The sequence below is a fragment of the Bos grunniens genome, chromosome 8 (assembly GCF_055505025.1).
Source record: "Bos grunniens cultivar Pamir isolate PY7600 chromosome 8, Bosgru_T2T1.0, whole genome shotgun sequence".
In the NCBI taxonomy this organism is placed as follows: Eukaryota; Metazoa; Chordata; class Mammalia; order Artiodactyla; family Bovidae; genus Bos; species Bos grunniens.
This window is the reverse complement of record NC_141172.1, coordinates 82,253,879-82,273,809: the sequence shown is the minus strand read 5'-3', so window position 1 is coordinate 82,273,809 and position 19,931 is coordinate 82,253,879. Positions and strand designations below refer to the sequence as shown.

General features: G+C 36.5%; 1 protein-coding gene across 4 annotated transcripts in view; it reads right to left on the bottom strand.

Moving 5' to 3' along the window:
• Nucleotides 1-19,931, bottom strand: part of ERCC6L2 (ERCC excision repair 6 like 2) — a 157,113-nt gene that overhangs the window by 116,551 nt on the left and 20,631 nt on the right. For all 4 annotated transcript variants that reach the window (XM_086417014.1, XM_086417012.1, XM_086417013.1 and 1 more), the window contains exon 4: nucleotides 6,434-6,627. In XM_086417014.1, the coding sequence (XP_086273140.1) occupies nucleotides 6,434-6,470 (37 nt within the window). In that variant the 5' untranslated portion in view covers nucleotides 6,471-6,627. The remainder of the gene's footprint in view (nucleotides 1-6,433; nucleotides 6,628-19,931) is intronic.

The following is a 19,931-nucleotide window of genomic DNA, read 5'->3' as shown; positions in this document are numbered from 1 at the left end:
CCAAATGGTTCTGTGAAGACCTAAAAGATCTTCTGGAACTAACAGCAAAAAATGATGTCTTTTTCATCTTAGGGGATTGGAATGAAAAAAAGCAGGAAGTTAAGAGATACCTGGAGTAAAAGGCAAGTTTGGCCTTAGAGTACAAAATGAAGCAGGACAAAGATTAATAGAATTTTGCCAAAAGAACACACTAGTCATAGCAAACACCCTCTACCAACAACATAAGAGACAGCTCTACACATGGACATCACCAGATGGTCAATACTGAAATCAGATTGATTATAGTCTTTGCAGCCGAAGATGGAGAAGCTCTATACAGTCAGCAAAAACAAGACTGGGAACTGACTATGGCTCTATATCATCAATATCAGTATCCTCAGCTCCATATTGCAAAGGTAAGGTAAGTCACTTCAATCGTGTCTGCCTCTGTGCGACCCCATAGACGGCAGCCCACCAGGCTCCCCTGTCCCTGGGATTCTCCAGGCAAGAACACTGGAGTGGGTTGCCATTTCCTTCTCCAACGCATGAAAGTGAAAAGTCAAAGGAAAGTCGCTCAGTCGTGTCTGACTCTTCACGACCCCATGGACTGTAGCCTACCAGGCTCCTCCATCCATGAGATTTTCCAGGCAAGAGTACTGGAGTGGGGTGCCATTGCCATACTGCAAAATTCAGGCTTAAACTGAAGAAAGTAGGGAAAACCACTAGGCATTCAGGTATGACCTTAATCAAATCCCTTATGATTATACAGTAGAGGTGATAAAAACATTCAGGGATTAGATCTGATAGAGTACCTGAAGAACTATGGACAGAGGTTCATAACATTGTATGGGAGGCAGTGACCAAAATCACAACAAGAAAAAAAAAATGCAAAAAGGCAAAGTGGTTGTCTGAGCAAGCTTTACAAATAGCTGAAAAAAGAAGAGAAGTGAAAGGCAAAGGAGAAAGGGAAATATATACCCAACTGAATGCAGAGTTCCAGAGAACAGCAAGGAGAGATAAGAAAGCCTTCTTAAGTGAACAATGCAGAGAAAGAGAGGAAAAGAAAAGAATGTGAAAGACTAGAGATCTTGCCAAGTAAATGATATACTAAGGGAACATTTCATGCAAGGATGAGCAAGATAAAGTAAAGAAACGGTAAGGAACTAACAAAAGTAAAAGAGATTAAGAAGACGTGGCAAGAACTATACAAAAAAGGTCTTAAAGACTGGTATAACCACAATGGTGCGTTCACTCACTCAGAGCCAGACATCCTAGAGTGTGAAGTCAAGTAGGCCTTAGGAAGCTTACTACAAACAAAGCTAGAGGAAGTGATAGAATTCCAGCTGAAGCATTTCAAATCCTAAAAGATGATGTTAAAGTGCTGCACTCAGTATGCCAGCAAATTTAGAAAACTCAGCAATGGCTACCAGACTGGAAAAGGTCAGTTTTCATTCCAATCCCAAAGAAGGGCAATGCCAAAGAATATTCAAACTATTATACAATTGCACTCATTTCACATGCTATCAAGGTAATGCTCAAAATCCTTCAGGTGAGGCATCAGCAGTACATGAACTGAGAACTTTCAGATGAATAAGATGGGTTTAGAAAAGTCAGAGGAACCAGAGATCAAATGGCTAACATTTGTTGGATCAAAGAGAAAGGAAGAGAATTCCAGAAAAACATCTACTTCTGCTTCATTGACTATGCTAAAGACCTTGACTGTGTGGATCTCAACAAATTGTAGAAAATTCTTAAACAGATGGGAAAACCAGATCTTACCTGTGTCCAGAGAAACCTTTATGCAGGTCAATAATCAACCGTTAGAACTGGAGATAGAACAACAGAATGGCTCAAAATTGGGCAAAGAGTATGACAAGGCTGTATGGTGTCACTTATTTAACTTCTATGCAGAGTACATCAAGCAAAATGCTGGGCTGGATGAATCACAAGATGGCATCAAGATTGCCAGGAGAAATATTAATAACCTTAGATATGCAAATGAAACCATTCTAATGGCAGAAAGTGATGAGGAAGCAAAAAGCCTTTTGATGAGGGTGAAAGAGGAAGGTGAAAAAGCTGGGTTAAAACTAAACGTTCAATAAACTAAAATCAGGGCTTCTGGCCCCATCACTTCATGGCAAACAGATGAGGAAATGGTGACAGATTTTATTCTCTTGGGCTCCAAAATCACTGTGGACGGTGACTACAGCCATGAATTAAAAGACACTTGCTTCTTCGGAGGAAAGCTATGACAAACCTAGTCAGTATTTTTACAACCAGAGACATCACTTTGCCAGCAAAGGTCCATATTCAAAGCTATGGTTTTTCCATTAGTCATGTACCTATGTCAGAGCTGGACCATAATGAAGGCTGAGCACTGAAGAACTGATGCTTTCAAATCGTGGTGCTGGAGAAGACTCGAGATTCCCTTGGACAGCAAGGAAATCAAACCAGTCAATACTAAAGGAAATTAATTCTGAATATTCATTTGAAGGAATGATGCTGAAGCTCCAATAGTTTGGCCACCTGATGGGAAGAGCTGACTCACTGGAAAAGACCCTGATGCTGGAAAAGACTGATGGTAAAAGGAAAGGGGGCAGCAGAGGATGAGATGGTCAGACAGGATCACTGATTCGCAGGACGTGAATTTCAGCAAACTCTGGAACACACTGAAGGACAGGGAAGCCTGGAACACTCTAGTGCATGGGGTTGCAAAGAGTAGGACATGCCTTAGTGACTGAACAACCACAAAATGTTCAACAGTCTGTTTAAGAAGTTGTTGGATCTCCTATACACTATTCCCTATCACACAAACTATCCCAGCCAGGACACTGTAAAGCAAGCAACAGAAGGGCAAAATACAACAAAATCGTCATTTTTCATTATAGTAAATCAACAAGTGATGCTGAAAACTGAAATAAGTTTTAAGTTGCAGCATGAATGTGATCTTTGAGATATGAAAGTAAACACTAAAAAGATAAGTAAAAGAACTGAAAGTGACTGGCTCTGAAGAAAAGGCAATGGTTGTGGCAGACAGGAATGAACTGTATGCATATTTGGCTCTTGAAATAATATGCGTATATAACTTTGATAAAAATAAAGTAAAACATTAACAGTAATAACAAAAAGAGATACAGCTCCACTCCTATAGTGTTTATCTACTCTGTATATTGTCTATGATAAATCCTGGTCTATCATTTAGAACAATCTCACAAAAATTACTTAGTATTTACTCAGATTGATATAAATTATTTTGAATATTTGTCAAATAAAACTATTCAAACAAAGGAAATCTGAATACCACAAAAACTGAAACACTTTATTTTTCTTATTTTACACAGAAATTTGATTTATATTTACATAACTCTACTTTGGAATTCTTATTTAATATTTGTAACATACACAGAAAATAACTATCTAACACAATTATATGCCTGGAAGTATAATAAGCACTGAAACATAGAAATTATCCTGTATCAAAGACCTCACAGTCTGAAGGGGTAGACAGTCAAACAAAAATTAAAATATGACTGGTGCTAAGATAAATAAACTTATTACATTTATCTAACTGTAGAGTATCTCTTACATACTAAATTCAAAGTCAAAGTTTAAACCTCTTGTTCACCCTGACTTACTTGTTGCAGGCTTCTGCAAGTTACTTAACTTCATGCCTCAGATTGTTCCTGTCTTCTGACCGCATATAGGATATACTAACAGGCAAACTTATGAGTTTGTAAATGGAGTAAAATAAAAGTCTAGAGCTTACAAAAATGGTTGCTCTAAATCACCACATTAAGTGTAAATAAACTAAACACTCCAAATAAAAAGGCACAGATATCCAAATAAATAAAAATGCAAGACCTGATAATATGCTAACCACAAGAGACTCACCTTAAAGAACAGATAAAAATTAAAAGCTGGAAAATGATAAACATACAGTAAGGATAAGACTGTATTGTTTATATTAACATCAGAGAAAATTACATGATTACAGACATAAAAGGAGCATTTTTAATGATAAAAGGGTCAATTCACAAGGAAAAAATACTAATCATCGATATGTGTGTACCTAAGTACAGAGCTTCAAAATATATGAATTGAAGACTGACTGAAATAAAAGGAGAAATAAACAAATCTATAATTGTAATTGAAGATTTCAATATTCCTCTCTCAGAAACTGTAAACCAACTGGGAAGAAAATCAGTAAAGACAGAGAATGCTTGAACAACACCTAACCAAACTGACTTTACTGATATTTATAGAACAGTATACCCAACAATTATAGAACAAACACTTTTTTCAAGTGTACATAGATCAGATAAAGGCAAATTACATTGTAATGGGATACCATTATACACACTAAAAACAAAAAGACAGATTATACCAAATACTGGTGAGTATACGAAGCAAATGAATTCTAATAGGTTGCTAGTTGGAGTAAAATGGTACACCCACTCTGGAAAAATGATTTCTCAGTTTCTTCAGATTTAAACTTACACTTATCATATAATCCAGAAATCCCATTCTCAGGAATTTATCCAAGAGAAATTACAATGTATATCAAAGAAGTCTTACACATAAATATTACTTAAATGTTTACTTTTAATAACCAAAACCAGAAAACCCAAATAACTATCCTCAAATGAATATGTAACAAAGTGTGATATATTTATAAAATGCAATACAATTCAGCATTAAACAGAATGATCACTGATATATTCAATAACACAGCAGATTCTCAAAAACATGATGATGAGCAAAAGATGCCAGACACAACATTTCTGGGGGCTTGAATTCCAAAATCAAACTGTTGGCAGGTTTGGTTTCCATTGAGGTCTCTCTCCTACACTTGGGCTTCCCTGGTGGCTCAGCTGGTAAAGAATCTGCCTTCAATGCAGGAGACCTGGGTTCAATCCCTGGGTTGGGAAGATTCCCTGAACAAGGCAACAACTATCCACTCCAATATTCTAGCCTGGAGAATTCCATGGACTATATAGTCCATGGGGTCACAAAGAGTCTGACATGACTGAGCAACTTTCACTTTCTTTTCACTCCTATGCTTACAGACTACTGCCCTCTTGCTGTATCTTCCTGAATCGTTTCCTCTGTCTATGAGCTCCTGGCATCTCCTTCTCTTCTTCCAAGGACAATCAGTCAGACTGGCCTCAGTCCCCACCTTAATGTTTCATTTTAACTTAATTACCTTTAGTTACATTCCAAGGTCCTTGGGGTTGGGACTGGAACACATCAATTTGGACATAACAAGCCTCCTAATTGGACTTTGACCATTCAATTTGGCTCTACTCTGCACAAACAGCAACATGATGACTTGTAAAATGCAAATCTGATAATTTTTTATCATAATAGTAATCCCCTGAAAACACTTCAGGGAGACTCTATTGTTCTAAGGATAAAGATGAAAATCCTCTAAGAAGCTTTAAATAGTCTTATGATCTGTTCCTTGCTTACCACACCAGTGTCTCCTGGCCACTTCCCTTTTACATTCTAGGTATAGTCATTACATGCACAAAGCATTAGAACTGCTTTCATTTACTAAAAAGTGCTGTGATCTTTGTTGTCAGGAGGCCCCTGCAAATGTTGTTTGTTTCCTCTTGCTTGATTCTCCTACTCTTTCCTACTCCTACTCATCTTTCAGTCCTCCGTAAGCTCATAGGTCATCTTCTCTGGGAAGCTCTCTGACTACTCTCCTCACTCTGCAGCAGTCAGGCTCCTCATGAGCTCCCATAACATCCTCTATTCCATATCATAGCACACACATGACTTCATAATTGACTGTATCTAGATTTCCCACTAAAATCTTAAAATGCAGTTCATTTCTTTAGGGTACCTGTAGTCTTGGAATAGTGGTTCTCAATATGTATATGTATTTTTTGCCACTCTACATTAACAACAGACTTCCATAAGTAAAATCATTCACGAAACTCACTATTTTAGTCTAGAGGTGTCAAACACACAAAACACTGTACATGAGATTTAGGACAAGTCTTATTCATTAACAGGCACTGCTTGGAGAGGTAATAGAGGAAATAAAATAAGGAACTGTAGAAACCCTGACTCAGGTTTTCCTTCTTAGAAAATGAGTTAATTACTATAAACTATCTATTTCAATAACTTTGAAATGAATTAAATAATGCTAAAGAATATTTAGAGCTTAAAGAAAAATTACATATGAAGTGTTTGGTTGCTCAGTCATGTCCGACACTTTGTGATCCACCAGGCTCCTCTGTCCTTGGGATTATCCTGGCAAGAATACTGGGTGGGTTGCCATTTCCTCCTCCAGGGTTTCTTCCCAACCCATGGGTCAAACCTGTGTCTCTTTCAACTCTGCAGATTCTTTACCACTGAGCTGCCTGGGAAGCCCCACAATACAAAGGGATAAATACAACTGATGTAAGCAGAATACTAATGCAATCACTCCCATTATTCTGATTACCTGTTAAGTTCATCCAGACATAATCGCAGTGTTTCATAAGTTGTTAGAGCAATTTCACATTTCCTCTGTTTCACACGAATCAGTTCACTATCCTTTTTGTTACCATGTAAAATAGTGACTCTGAAATATCCCCAGGTGTCCAGCTCATCCTTCCAGTTGTAGAGGACAGAAAGAGGAGCAACTATTAAGAACATCTATAAGAAGAAGAAGAAGAAAAATGTATGATATAAATTTTTAAATGACAAAGAATCCCAAAGTTAAAACAATATCAACTATTCTATTCTTTGTTTTTTAACACTGTAGTTAATAAGTATAAATACAAATGAGCAACTGAATATGCTTTTTAACTTAGAAGACCATCAAACATTACTTTATTATTATTCTTAAGTAAAAAATAGATACCCAGCCCTGTCCAAAGTAACAGCTATTTTTTTATTTTCCCCCTAAAAGGAGTTGAGGAATAAGAAAAAAATAATTCTCTGAAACAGAGTAGAGTATAATCATGATCCAAATATTAACTTCAAGGGCCACACTGGTAACAGAAATATGCAAAACAGGCCAGGTTTTTTTCCTTGAAATGTATGGTCTTCCAGAGCTTTCTTTCCGTTTCACTTTCCTAGTCCATTTCTTTCCCCCTCTTTCAGATACTATCAGTTGATGGAAAATTAAAGCAATTAGAAGAAAACCTCCTCTTCTCTTACCACTAGATCAATAACCTACCTATATTTACTTCCATACATTCTGCCCTCCCATCTATTACCATGGGTGTACTGTCCATGTCCTTATTGAAAGACAAACTCTAATACCTGTGGCGGATTCATTTTGATATTTGGCAAAACTAATACAATTATGTAAAGTTTAAAAATAAAATAAAATAAATAAATAAAAAGAAAGACAAACTCTGAACTTACATAGTGGCTCCCATTACTTCCTGTCAACCTGAAGTAAATGCTGAAGAAACTATCCCCAATCTGCCGAACATGATTAAATTTTGCTTTTTAACAGAACACATATAAACACAAACACGTTCTAATATTTTTCAATAAATAAAACAAATCAAATTTATTGTTCTCAATAAAACAAAACAAATAAAAAATTCTTCCTACATCTCTCTCAAGCTATTAAACCTATATCTCTCTCAGACTATCACCCATTACTTTACTTTCTTTATAGCAATGATCCTCAGGAGTTATCAGTACTTACTGTCTCTACTTGCTCTCTTCCTATTCTCTTTTAACTCATGTAAGTCCTAACCCATTGACATTAACAACATATATCTGTTTAGTCTTCAAATAAATGTTTTGGGGTTTCACTGACCTTTCCTATACCAATCCAAAATCCTGCTGTCATCAACCATTTTAATTTCTAATGTTTTTACCTTTAATAGGGTTTAAGTAAGTTTCTTTCCTAAAGTTTTATACTTGGTCCTACTGATAAAGATGAACTAATTAAATATACTGAAAAATTTCAGTTTAACAAAAAATAAAAAAATATAATATTACTCTAAATCCTACATTCTCTTCTATGAAGCATTTCAGCTGGGCCATTTATCAGCTGTAAGATATCAAGTCTGTGACTTTCTTTTAGAAACAGAAAAAAGAAAAAGAACAGAAGATTAGTTCTCAAATAGTTTTGTGTTCTACTTGGAATTCACTCTATGAATTCCATTTTTCTCCCTCAATAAAAAAATTGGGGCTACAAGTAAAAAGCTCCTGTTCCTACGCTCTTTTCAAAATTACACAATGAAAATGTTATCCAAACACCATCTGAGCACTTTGAGCAGTTTTCCACTTGAGGGGTCATTCACCAAAGGTGTCAATGAATGTAAAGATTTCTAGAACCAGCTTTAAGATTCCAATAGAAGTTTAAAAATTAAGACATTCCTTATGGACATTACTGATCTTCAAAACTGTGAAAAGTAAATCAAATGGATCAATAGCTAATTTTAATACTAAAAGAGGAAAGAGAACTGAGCTACGCCATTTGCAAAGTCCAGAGAAAGTATAAAAGAAGAATAACGTGAAGTATTTACTATCATGTTGTGAAAAATACTTAACTCAATAAGCCTTATTTAAGCAAAGGATGCCAAAACAATAAAATGGAAAGAACTGTCCAACTGCTAAGTCACTAATTACAAAGCAACTCTATTTATTCTGAAGTCAATAAACAATTTCACAAAACTAGATCTAAAATGTAATATAAATAAAATTTAAATTTGCCCACTCAAAGTTAGTAAGAAATCAACAGAGGCCACATTTAACAGTACAACTACAGAATATTAAATTACTTTTATCTCTTTCAAAAAATTTAGTTCAATTATTAGGGTACATGCTTTTAAAGTTTCAATCTTTGTACACTATTGCTTTAGGAAAATGATGTGTTATATACTGTGACAAAATACCCAATGATGTTTTTCATGTGTGATGATTTTTGTGGTAGGAGTAGTTATAGTAATTAACAATTACCAGAACCATTTCTAAGCACTTACTATGTGCTAAAGACAGTGCAAAGTAGTTGACAGACCTTACCTCAAGAATTATACATAGAAGAGGCTATAAAGTAGAAATATTTTATATTTCCTTTTTAGAGATGATAAAACTAAGATGCAGAGATGTTAAATAATATGCCCAATGCCACAGTGTTATCAAGTAGCAAGATGAATCCATGCCTGTATAATTCTGAAGCTCTTAACCGATAACAATATATCATGTTCACATCTTAAATCCACTGTAACTCCAGAAAGAATGAAGGGATGGAGCCAAAGCAAAAACAATACCCAGCTGTGGATGTGACTGGTGACAGAAGCAAGGTCCGATGCTGTAAAGAGCAATATTGCATAGGAACCTGGAATGTCAGGTCTATGAATCAAGGCAAATTGGAAGTGGTCAAACAAGAGATGGCGAGAGTGAATGTCAACATTCTAGGAATCAGTGAACTAAAATGGACTGGAATGGGTGAATTTAATTCAGATGACCATTATATCTACTACTGCGGGCAGGAATCCCTCAAAAGAAATGGAGTAGCCATCATGGTCAACAAAGGAGTCCGAAATGCAGTACTTGGATGCAATCTCAAAAACGACAGAATGATCTCTGTTTGTTTCCAAGGCAAACCATTCAATATCACAGTAATTCAAGTCTATGCCCCAACCAGTAATGCTGAAGAAGCTGAAGTTGAACGGTTCTATGAAGACCTACAAGACCTTTTAGAACTAACACCCAAAAAAGATGTCCTTTTCATTATAGGGGACTGGAATGCAAAAGTAGGAAGTCAAGAAACACTTGGAGTGACAGGCAAATTTGGCCTTGGAATACGCAATGAAGCAGGGCAAAGACTAATAGGGTTTTGCCAAGAAAATGCACTGGTCATAGTAAACACCCTTTTCCAACAACACAAGAGAAGACTCTACACATGGACATCACCAGATAGTCAACACCAAAATCAGATTGATTATATTCTTTGCAGCCAAAGATGGAGAAGCTCTATCGAGTCAACAAAAACAAGACCAGGAGCTGACTGTGGCTCAGACCATGAACTCCGTATTACCAAATTCAGACTTAAATTGAAGAAAGTAGGGAAAACCACTAGACCATTCAGGTATGACCTAAATCAAATCCCTTATGATTATACAGTGGAAGTGAGAAATAGATTTAAGGGCCCAGATATGATAGATAGAGTGCCTGATGAACTATGGAAGGTTCGTGACATTATACAGGAGACAGGAATGAGGACCATCCCCATGGAAAAGAATGCAAAAAAGCAAAATGGCTGTCTGGGGAGGCCTTACAAATAGCTGTGAAAAGAAGAGAAGTGAAAAGCAAAGGAGAAAAGGAAAGTTATAAGCATCTGAATGAAAGTTCTAAAGAACAACAAGAAGAGACAAGAAAGCCTTCCTCAGTGATCAATGCAAAGAAATAGAGGAAAACAACAGAATGGGAAAGACTAGAGATCTCTTCAAGAAAATTAGAGATACCAAGGGGACATTTCATGCAAAGATGGGCTCAATAAAGGACAGAAATGGTATGGACCTAACAGAAGCAGAAGATATTAAGAAAAGATGGCAAGAATACACAGAACTATACAAACAAGATCTTCATGACCCAGATAATCATGATGATGTGATCACTGACCTAGAGCCAGACATCCTGGAATGTGAAGTCAAGTGGGCCTTAGAAAGCATCACTACAAACAAAGCTAGTGGAGGTGATGGAATTTCAGTTGAGCTATTTCAAATCCTGAAAGATGATGCTGTGAAAGTGTTGCACTCAATATGCCAGTTAATTTGGAAAACTCAGCAGTGGCCATAGGACTGCAAAAGGTGAGTTTTCATTCCAATCCCAAAGAAAGGCAATGCCAAAGAATGCTCAAACTACCGCACAATTGCACTCATCTCACATGCTAGTAAAGTAATGCTCAAAATCCTCCAGTCCAGGCCTCAGCAATACGTGAACCGTGAACTTCCTGATGTTTAAGCTGGTTTTAGAAAAGGCAGAGGAACCAGAGATCAAATTGCCAACATCCACTGGATCATGGAAAAAGGAAGAGAGTTCCAGAAAAACATGTATTTCTGCTTTATTGAGTATGCCAAAGCCTTTGACTGTGTGGATCACAATAAACTGTGGAAAATTCTGAAAGAGATGGGCATACCAGACCACCTGACCTGCCTCTTGAGAAACCTCTATGCAGGTAAGGAAGCAACAGTTAGAACTGGACATGGAACAACACATTGGTTCCAAATAGGAAAAGGAGTACATCAAGGCTGTATATTGTCACCCTGCTTATTTAACTTATATGCAGAGTATATCATGAAAATCGCTGGACTGGAAGAAACACAAGCTGGAATCAAGATTGCCGGGAGAAATATCAATAACCTTTGTCATCAGATATGCAGATGACACCACCCTTTTGGCACAAAGTGAAGAGGAACTAAAAAGCCTCTTGATGAAAGTGAAAGAGGAGAGTGAAAAAGTTGGCCAAAGCTCAACATTCAGAAAACGAAGATCATGGCATCTGGTCCCATCACTTCATGGGAAATAGATGGGGAAACAGTGGAAACAGTGTCAGACTTTATTTTGGGGGGCTTCAAAATCACTGCAGATGGTGACTGCAGCCATGAAATTAAAAGATGCTTACTCCTTGGAAGGAAAGTTATGACCAACCTAGATAGCATATTCAAAAGCAAAGACATTACTTTGCCAACAAAGGTCCGTCTAGTCGAGGCTATGGTTTTTCCTGTGGTCATGTATGGATGTGAGAGTTGGACTGTGGAGAAAGCTGAGTGCCGAAGAATTGATGCTTTTGAACTGTGGTGTTGGAGAAGACTCTTGAGAGTCCCTTGGACTGCAAGGAGATCCAACCAGTCCATTCTGAAGGAGATCAGCCCTGGGATTTCTTTGGAGGGAATGATGCTGAAGCTGAAACTCCAGTACTTTGGCCACCTCATGCGAAGAGTTGACTCATTGGAAAAGACTCTGATGCTGGGAGGGATTGGGGGCAGGAGGAGAAGGGTACGGCAGAGGATGAGATGGCTGAATGGCATCACTGACTCGATGGACATGGGTCTGGGTGAACTCTGGGAGTTGGTGGTGGACAGGGAGGCCTGGCATGCTGCAATTCATGGGGTCACGAAGAGTCGGACACGACTGAGCGACTGAACTGAACTGAACTGAACTACAGTACTTTGTGCTGTGCTTAGAAAACAAAGGTGTTCAGTTGATAAATAAATTAATGAATGAAGGCATGTGTCAATGGCAAGGTAGGAAGAGGACTGTATATTCAGAGGACAATGACCAAGCATGAAAGCCAAAGTAAAAATTTCATACTGGAGGAAGTGATACATCAAACTGAAAAATAAAATTACCTATATTGAGAGAACTTACAGTCCATAAAATTGGAATTTTTATTACTTAACTCAAAGTTCTAAAGCATATAACCTTCTTCTTTCAAAAATGTCAAATCTAATTAATTTACATGCTAACTAAGCATAATCTTTCCCTTGGTATATTCTGGTGATTTAATATATGGAAATTTAAGTTGAGAATCTATTCTAGGAGCCTTTCTGAATCCTTTTTAGAAAAGGAGCATAATCAGATCAGATCAGTCGCTCAGTCGTGTCTGACTCTCTGTGACCCCACGAATCGCAGCACTCCAGGCCTCCCTGTCCATCACCAACTCCGGGAGTTCCTTGAGACTCACGTCCATTGAGTCAGTGATGCCATCCATCCATCCCATCCTCTGTCGTCCCCTTTAAAATTTGACAAACATTCCAACAAAGTGGCAAGTTACAGATGGATATCAGATCAATTTCATACTGTGCAGATCAATGGTTAGCAAAACAATAACTATCAACTGTTTCATTAAACAGAATAATCAAAACATGAGAATGGAAATGACAAGTAAAATTACTTCCAATTAAACACAACAACAAACTGTGGAAAATTCTTAAAGAGATGGGAGTATCTGCCTCTTGAGAAACCTGTATGCAGGTCAGGAAGCATTAGATAGAACTGGACATGGAACAACAGGCTGGTTCTAAATAGGAAAAGGAGTACGTCAAGGCTGTATATTGTCACCCTGCTTATTTAACTTCTATGCAGAGTATATCATGAGAAACGATGGACTGGATGAAGCACAAGCTGGAATCAAGATTCCTGGGAGAAATATCAAAAACCTCTGATATACATATGATACCACTCTTATGGCAGAAAGTAAAGAAGAACTAAAGAGCCTCTTGATGAAAGTGAAAGAGGAGAGTAAAAAAGTTGGCTTAAAACTCAACTTTCAGAAAACTAAGATCAAGGCATCTGGTCCCATTACTTCATTGCAAATATGGGGTAACAGTGGAAACAGTGGCTGACTTTATTTTTCTGGGCTCCAAAATCACTGCAGATGGTGACTGCAGCCATGAAATTAAAAGATGCTTGCTCCCTGGAAGAAAGGCTATGACCAACCTAGACAGCATATTAAAAAGCAGAGACATTACTTTGCCAACAATGGTCCATCCTGTCAAAGCTATGGTTTTTCCAGCGATCATGTATGGATGTGAGAGTTGGACTATAAAGCAAGCTGAGCACCAAAGAATTGATGCTTTTGAACTGTGGTGTTGGAGAAGACTCTTGAGAGTGAGTCACTTGGACTGCAAGGAGATACAGTCAGTCAATCGTAAAGGAAATCAGTCCTGAATATTCATTGGAAGGAATGATGCTGAAGCTGAAACTCTAATACTGGCCAGCTGATACAAAGAACTGACTCACTGAAAAGACCCTGATGCTGGGAAAGACCGAAGGTGAGAGGAGAAGGGGATGACAAGAGGATGAGATGGTTGGATGGCATCACCGACTCAATGGACATGAATTTGAGTAAATTTCGGGAGCTGGTGATGGACAGGGAGACCTGGCGTGCTGCAGTCCATGGGGTCACAAAGAGTCAGAAACAACTGAGTGACTGAACTGACTGAAAACAGAATAAACAAAACATGAGAATGGAAATGACAAGTAAAATTATAACTATTTGAAGAAAACATAAATAAAGCAAATAAATGAATAGTAAATCAACTACTGAGAATATTCAAGAATTAAGAAAGTCAAATCTATAAATACATGTGGCACCTTAAATGACTCAGACCAGACTGACTTAAAACTTACATACTGAACATTCCAAAAGCAGCATAATATATTTTTAAATTCACATGGGACATTCTCCAGAAACATCATATGTTAAGCCACACAAAAGTCCTAATATATTTATGAAGGTTGAAATCATGTCAAACACATTACCTGATGACAATGGTATGAAACTAGACATCAATTCTACAAGGACTGCTCAATTCTATGAGCAACTCTATGAGGAAAGTTCAGTGATATACAACTACCTCAAGAAATAAGAAAATTTTCAAATATGCAACCAAACTCTATACCTTAAGGAACTAGAGAAACACACACTACAAAACAAAGCCCAAAGTTAGTAGAACGAGGGAAATAATAAACATTAGAGAGGAAATAAATGAAATAGAGACTAGCAAGGCAACAGACAAGGTTAATAAAACCAAAAGCTGATTCTTTGCCAATACAAACAAAATTAGAAAACCTTTAGTTAGATATAAAAGAAAGAAAGAAAGAAGACTCAAACAAATAAAATCAGAAATAAAAGAGAACTTAAAGCGGATCAGTTCAGTTCAGTCGCTCAGTCATGTCCACCTCTTTGTGACCCCATGAACTGCAGCATGCCAGGCCACCCTGTCCATCACCAACTCCCGGAGTTCACCCAGACTCATGTCCATTAAGTCAGTGACGCCATCCAACCATCTCATCCTCTGTCATCCCCTTCTCCTCCCACCTTCAGTCTTTCCCAGCATCAGGGTCTTTTCAAATGAGTCAGCTCTTCGCATCAGGAGACCAAAGTATTGGAGTTTCAACTTCAACATCAGTCCTTCCAATGAACACCCAGGGCTGATCTCCCTTAGGATGGACTGGTTGGATCTCCTTGCAGTCCAAGAGACTCTCAAGAATCTTCTCCAACACCACAGTTCAAAAGCATCAATTCTTCGGTGCTCAGCTTTCTTTATAGTCCAACACTCACATCCATACATAACCACAGGAAAAACCATAGCCTTAACTAGATAGACCTTTGTTGACAAAGTAATGCCTCTGCTTCTTAACATGCTGTCTAGGTTGGTCAGAACTTTTCTTCCAAAGAGTAAGCGTCTTTTAATTTAATGGCTGCAGTCACCATTTGCAGTGATTTTGGAACCCCCAAAAAAATAGTAAGCTACTGTTTCCACTGTTTCCCCATCTATCTGCCATGAAGTGATGGGACCGGATGCCATGTTCTTAGTTTTCTGAATGTTGAGCTTTAAGCCAACTTTTTCACTCTTCTCTTTCACTTTCATCAAGAGGCTCTTTCATTCTTTACTTTCTGCCGTAAGGGTGGTGTCATCTGCATATCTGAGGATATTGATATTTCTCCTGGAAATCTTGATTCCAGTTTGTGCTTCCTTCAACCCAGCGTTTCTCATGATGTACTCTGCATATAAGTTAAATAAGCAGGGTGACAATATACAGTCTTGACGTACTCCTTTTCCTATTTGGAACCAGTCTGTTGTTTCATGTCTAGTTCTAACTGTTGTTTCCTGACTTGCACACAGGTTTCTCAAGAGGCAGGTCAGGTGGTCTGGTATTCCCATCTCTTCCAGAATTTTCCAGTTTATTGTGATCCACAGTCAAAGGCTTTGGCATAGTCAATAAAGCAGAAATAGATGTTTTTCTGGAACTCTCTTGCTTTTTTCAATGATCCAGCGGATGTTGGCAATTTGATCTCTGGTTCCTCTGCCTTTTCTAAATCCAGCTTGAACATCTGGAAGTTCACGGTTCACATATTGCTGAAGTCTGGCTTGGAGAATTTTAAGCATTACTTTACTAGTGTGTGAGATGAGTGCAGTTGTGCAGTAGTTTGAGCATTCTTTGGCATTGCCTTTCTTTGGGATTGGAATAAAAACTGACCTTTTCCAGTCCTATGGCCACTGCTGAGTTTTCCAAATTTGCTGATATATTGAGTGCAGCACTTTCACAGCATCATCTTTTAGGATTTGAAATAGCTCAACTGGAATTCCATCACCTCCACTAGCTTTGTTCGTAGTGATGCTTCCTAAGGCACACTTAGGCACATTCCAGGATCTCTGGCTTTACGTGAGTGATCACACCATTGTGATTATCTGAGTCATGAAGATCTTTTTTGTATAGTTCTTCTGTGTATTCTTGCCACCTCTTCTTAATAAAGCAGATACCACAGATATAGAAAGGATTATAAGATACTACTATGAATCATTTTATACCAACAAACTGGACAACTAGATGAAATTTATCATGTATCACTCTTAGAAACATACAGCCTACTAAGACTGAATCACAGTCTTAGTGATTCAGTTTTCTATTTTTTTTTTATTTCTAAGAAATAGAAAACGTGAACACAACAGCTCCAAGTAAGGAAACTGAATCAGTAACCAAAAACCTCCAAATAAAAGTTCAGGAACAGGCAGCTTCACTGGTAAAACCTGCCAAACATTCAACAAAGAATTAACACCAATACTTGTCAAACTCTTCAAAAAAATCCAAGACCCTGACATGCTTTCAAACTTACTTTATGAGGTCTGATACCAAGATCAATCAGGAGACCACAAGAAAGGAAAATTATAGGCTATCTCCCTGATGAACATAAATACAAAAATCCTCAGTGACATATTAGCAAACTAAATCCAACAGTACATCAAAATGACCTTACACTTTGGACAAGTGAGATGTATTCCAGGGATGCAAGGATGATTCCACATATTCAAATCAATCACATGTTACAACACAGTGACAAAATGAAGAATAAAAATCATATAGTCATTTCAATGGAGCAGAAAAAGCATTTGAGGAAATTCAACATCCGTTTATGATAAAAACTCAACAAATTTGGTATAGAGGGAACATGCATCAATAAAGGCTATATATAACCAGCACACAAGTAAGATCATACTTAATGGTGAGAATTGAAAACGTTGCATGTGAGACAAAGCAAAGAAACAGAGATGTCCACTTCTACAGCTTTTATTCCCATAGCACTGAAAGTCCTAGCAAGAGGGGGAACAAATCCAAACTAGAAAGGAAGTAAATTGTTGCTATTTGCCAATGACATAGAAATATGTAGAAAACCCTAAACACTCCACCAGAAAAGTGAAAAAACTGATAGAAAAACTGAGCAAAGTTAGAGGATATTCAATCCAATACAAAAAATTTATTTTATTTTTATATACTAACAACAAACTATTAGAAAGAGAAATTAAGCAAACAATCCCATTTGTAATTATATCAAAAAGAATAAAACAACTAGGAAAATTTAAACAAATATAAGACTTGTATACTGAAAACTACGAGATATTGATTAAAAAATTTTTAATGTCATAGATAAGTGGAAAGAAAATCCATGCTCATGGACGAATAAATATTGTTAAGAAATCAATAAATGCTGCTGAAAAAACTGGATACCACATGCAAAAGAATGAAACTGGGCTACTATCTTATACCACACACAAAAATGAACTCAAAATGGATTGAAGATTTGAAACTAAGACCTGAAACCATAGAACTTCTGAGGAAAACATAGGCTGTAAGCCCTTTAACATCTTGACAATGATTTTTTTGAATTAACACCAAAAGCAAAAACAAAAAAGCAGGACTCTATCAAGCCAAAAAGCTTCCCAGCAAAGGAAATCAACAAAATGAAAATGAAACCTACTGAATGGAAGAAAATATTTGCAGATCATGTATATAACAAGGGGTTAATATCCAAAGTATATGAAGACTATAACAGCAGAAAATCAAACAAGTAGCATCATTTGCAAGACGATAAACTAAAGAAATAGTGTATAGTATGCAAAATACTGGAAAAATTTTTTGTCTAATCACCAATGAAATTGCAGCTGATTCTGGTATTATGATTGCTAGAAAAATCATCCTTCTCTGCCTTAATCTGATTATGAATTGTATATAGAATGACTAAACTTTTACCATACAAGATGGTAGTATTTTTAAAGTTTTGCCAAACAAGACAGTAGTATTTGATTCATCTTCATAAAGACTGAATTTCAATCTTAAGAGCCTAAATCTAAATAATCGTTCCAAGAATTAGTATTTGAAATGCAAAGTTTGTATCTTTTCCTCTAGGAATTTATTCTTGGCACAAAATCTTTATTTCACACATTCTTGGATGATTTATTCACCCTTGAAAATGTTAAAAATATATGTAAGATGTATCATGTAACACACATACATAAGTCAAACTCATCACTCCTTAACTGATAACATTTAAATTCATTAAAAGGATATTTTAAAATGGTTCTAGCATTAATTTTTCAGGATTCCACTGCAATTTTGGCATGAGCATAATAAATACAAGGAAATTTATTTCTCTTCCAGCTATTTCATAGACTATGTTTTAAAAATGCACAAAGTTTTAAGTCAATCAAAACAAATTTATCTTTCATAAATTTCATCACACAAAATTATAATTGTTGTTCACATAGGTTTCGGGGGGATATTGTAGGATATAACTGGTAATCTCATCAAAACCCTTCTTTACAGAATTTCAGTTCTAATGACCAACTAAATTCATTTACTGATGTCATTAAAACAAAAGAATATAAAAATATATATCTAATATAGGTAAAATGCTTGGAAGGGCACTACCAAATACCCTTCATAACATTTTTGAAGACATATTTGAGGACCTGAGGAATTCATCCTTTACCTATGTAAAAGAAAACTCCTCCCTACCCAAAAAAAAAAAAACCCACAAAGTGAATTTTCCTAGAAGAAACCTAAATACAACAACAACCAACAAGATAAAACAATAATTTAAGCTCAACAAAGAACAGGCAGTTGGAAGGACTGGGTCATGCAAAGTAATGGCATGTTAAATGTAACTAGATTAAATTATCCAACTAAAAGACAGTGTGGTTGATTAGATTAAAAAAAAAAAAAGACCCAAATATATACTACCTACAAGAGATTCACTTCAGCTTTAAAGACACATATAGACTGAAGATGAGTGAATGGAAAATGATATTCCATGCAAATGGAAACCAAAAAAAAGCAGGCATAGCTCTTTTATGTCATACAAAATAGGCTTTAACCCAAGCACTGTAAGAAGAGTGCTTGAATTGACAAAGAGTCAGTTTAAGAGGATGTAACAACTATATTTATACACCCAATATCAGAATATCTAAATATATAAGGCAAATTATTAACAGACCTGAAGAGAAAAAAAGGTCAGCAATAAGCGACTTCAACACTTCACCTTCAACTATGGATCACTCAGAGAGGAACACTGAACCTAAACTATGCTTGGATCAGACTGACCTAAGGACACATACAAGATACATCTAACAATAGCAGAATACATATTCTTCCCAAGCACATATGGAACATTCTCCAGGATAAACAAAATGTTAGAACACAAGACAAATCTTAATAAACTTTAGAGAACTAAAATCATATTAAACATCTTATTTGACCTCAATGGTATAAAATCAATCAAAGGGGAAAACTAAAAAATTCACAAATAAAATGCTCCTCAACAAACAGTGGGTTGAAGAAGAAATAAAAAATGAAATTAAAAATACCTAAGACAAATGAAAACTGAAATAGAACATACCAAAACGTATGGGACACACAGCCAAAGGAGTTATGAGAGGGAAGTATACAGTGATAAGTGCCTACACACACACACACACACACACACAGATATCATATAAACAACTAAAATTTACACCTCAAGAATTTAGAAAAAGAACAAATTAAGCTCAAAGTTAGTAAAGGGCAAGAAATAACAAAAAATCAGAAAGTATAAATGAAATAGAGAGTAGATAATACAAAAGATGAATAAAGCTAAGGGCTGTTTTTTTTTTTTTAAAGATACTGACAAAACTGACACCTTTAGACTAAGAAAAAGAGAGAAGATT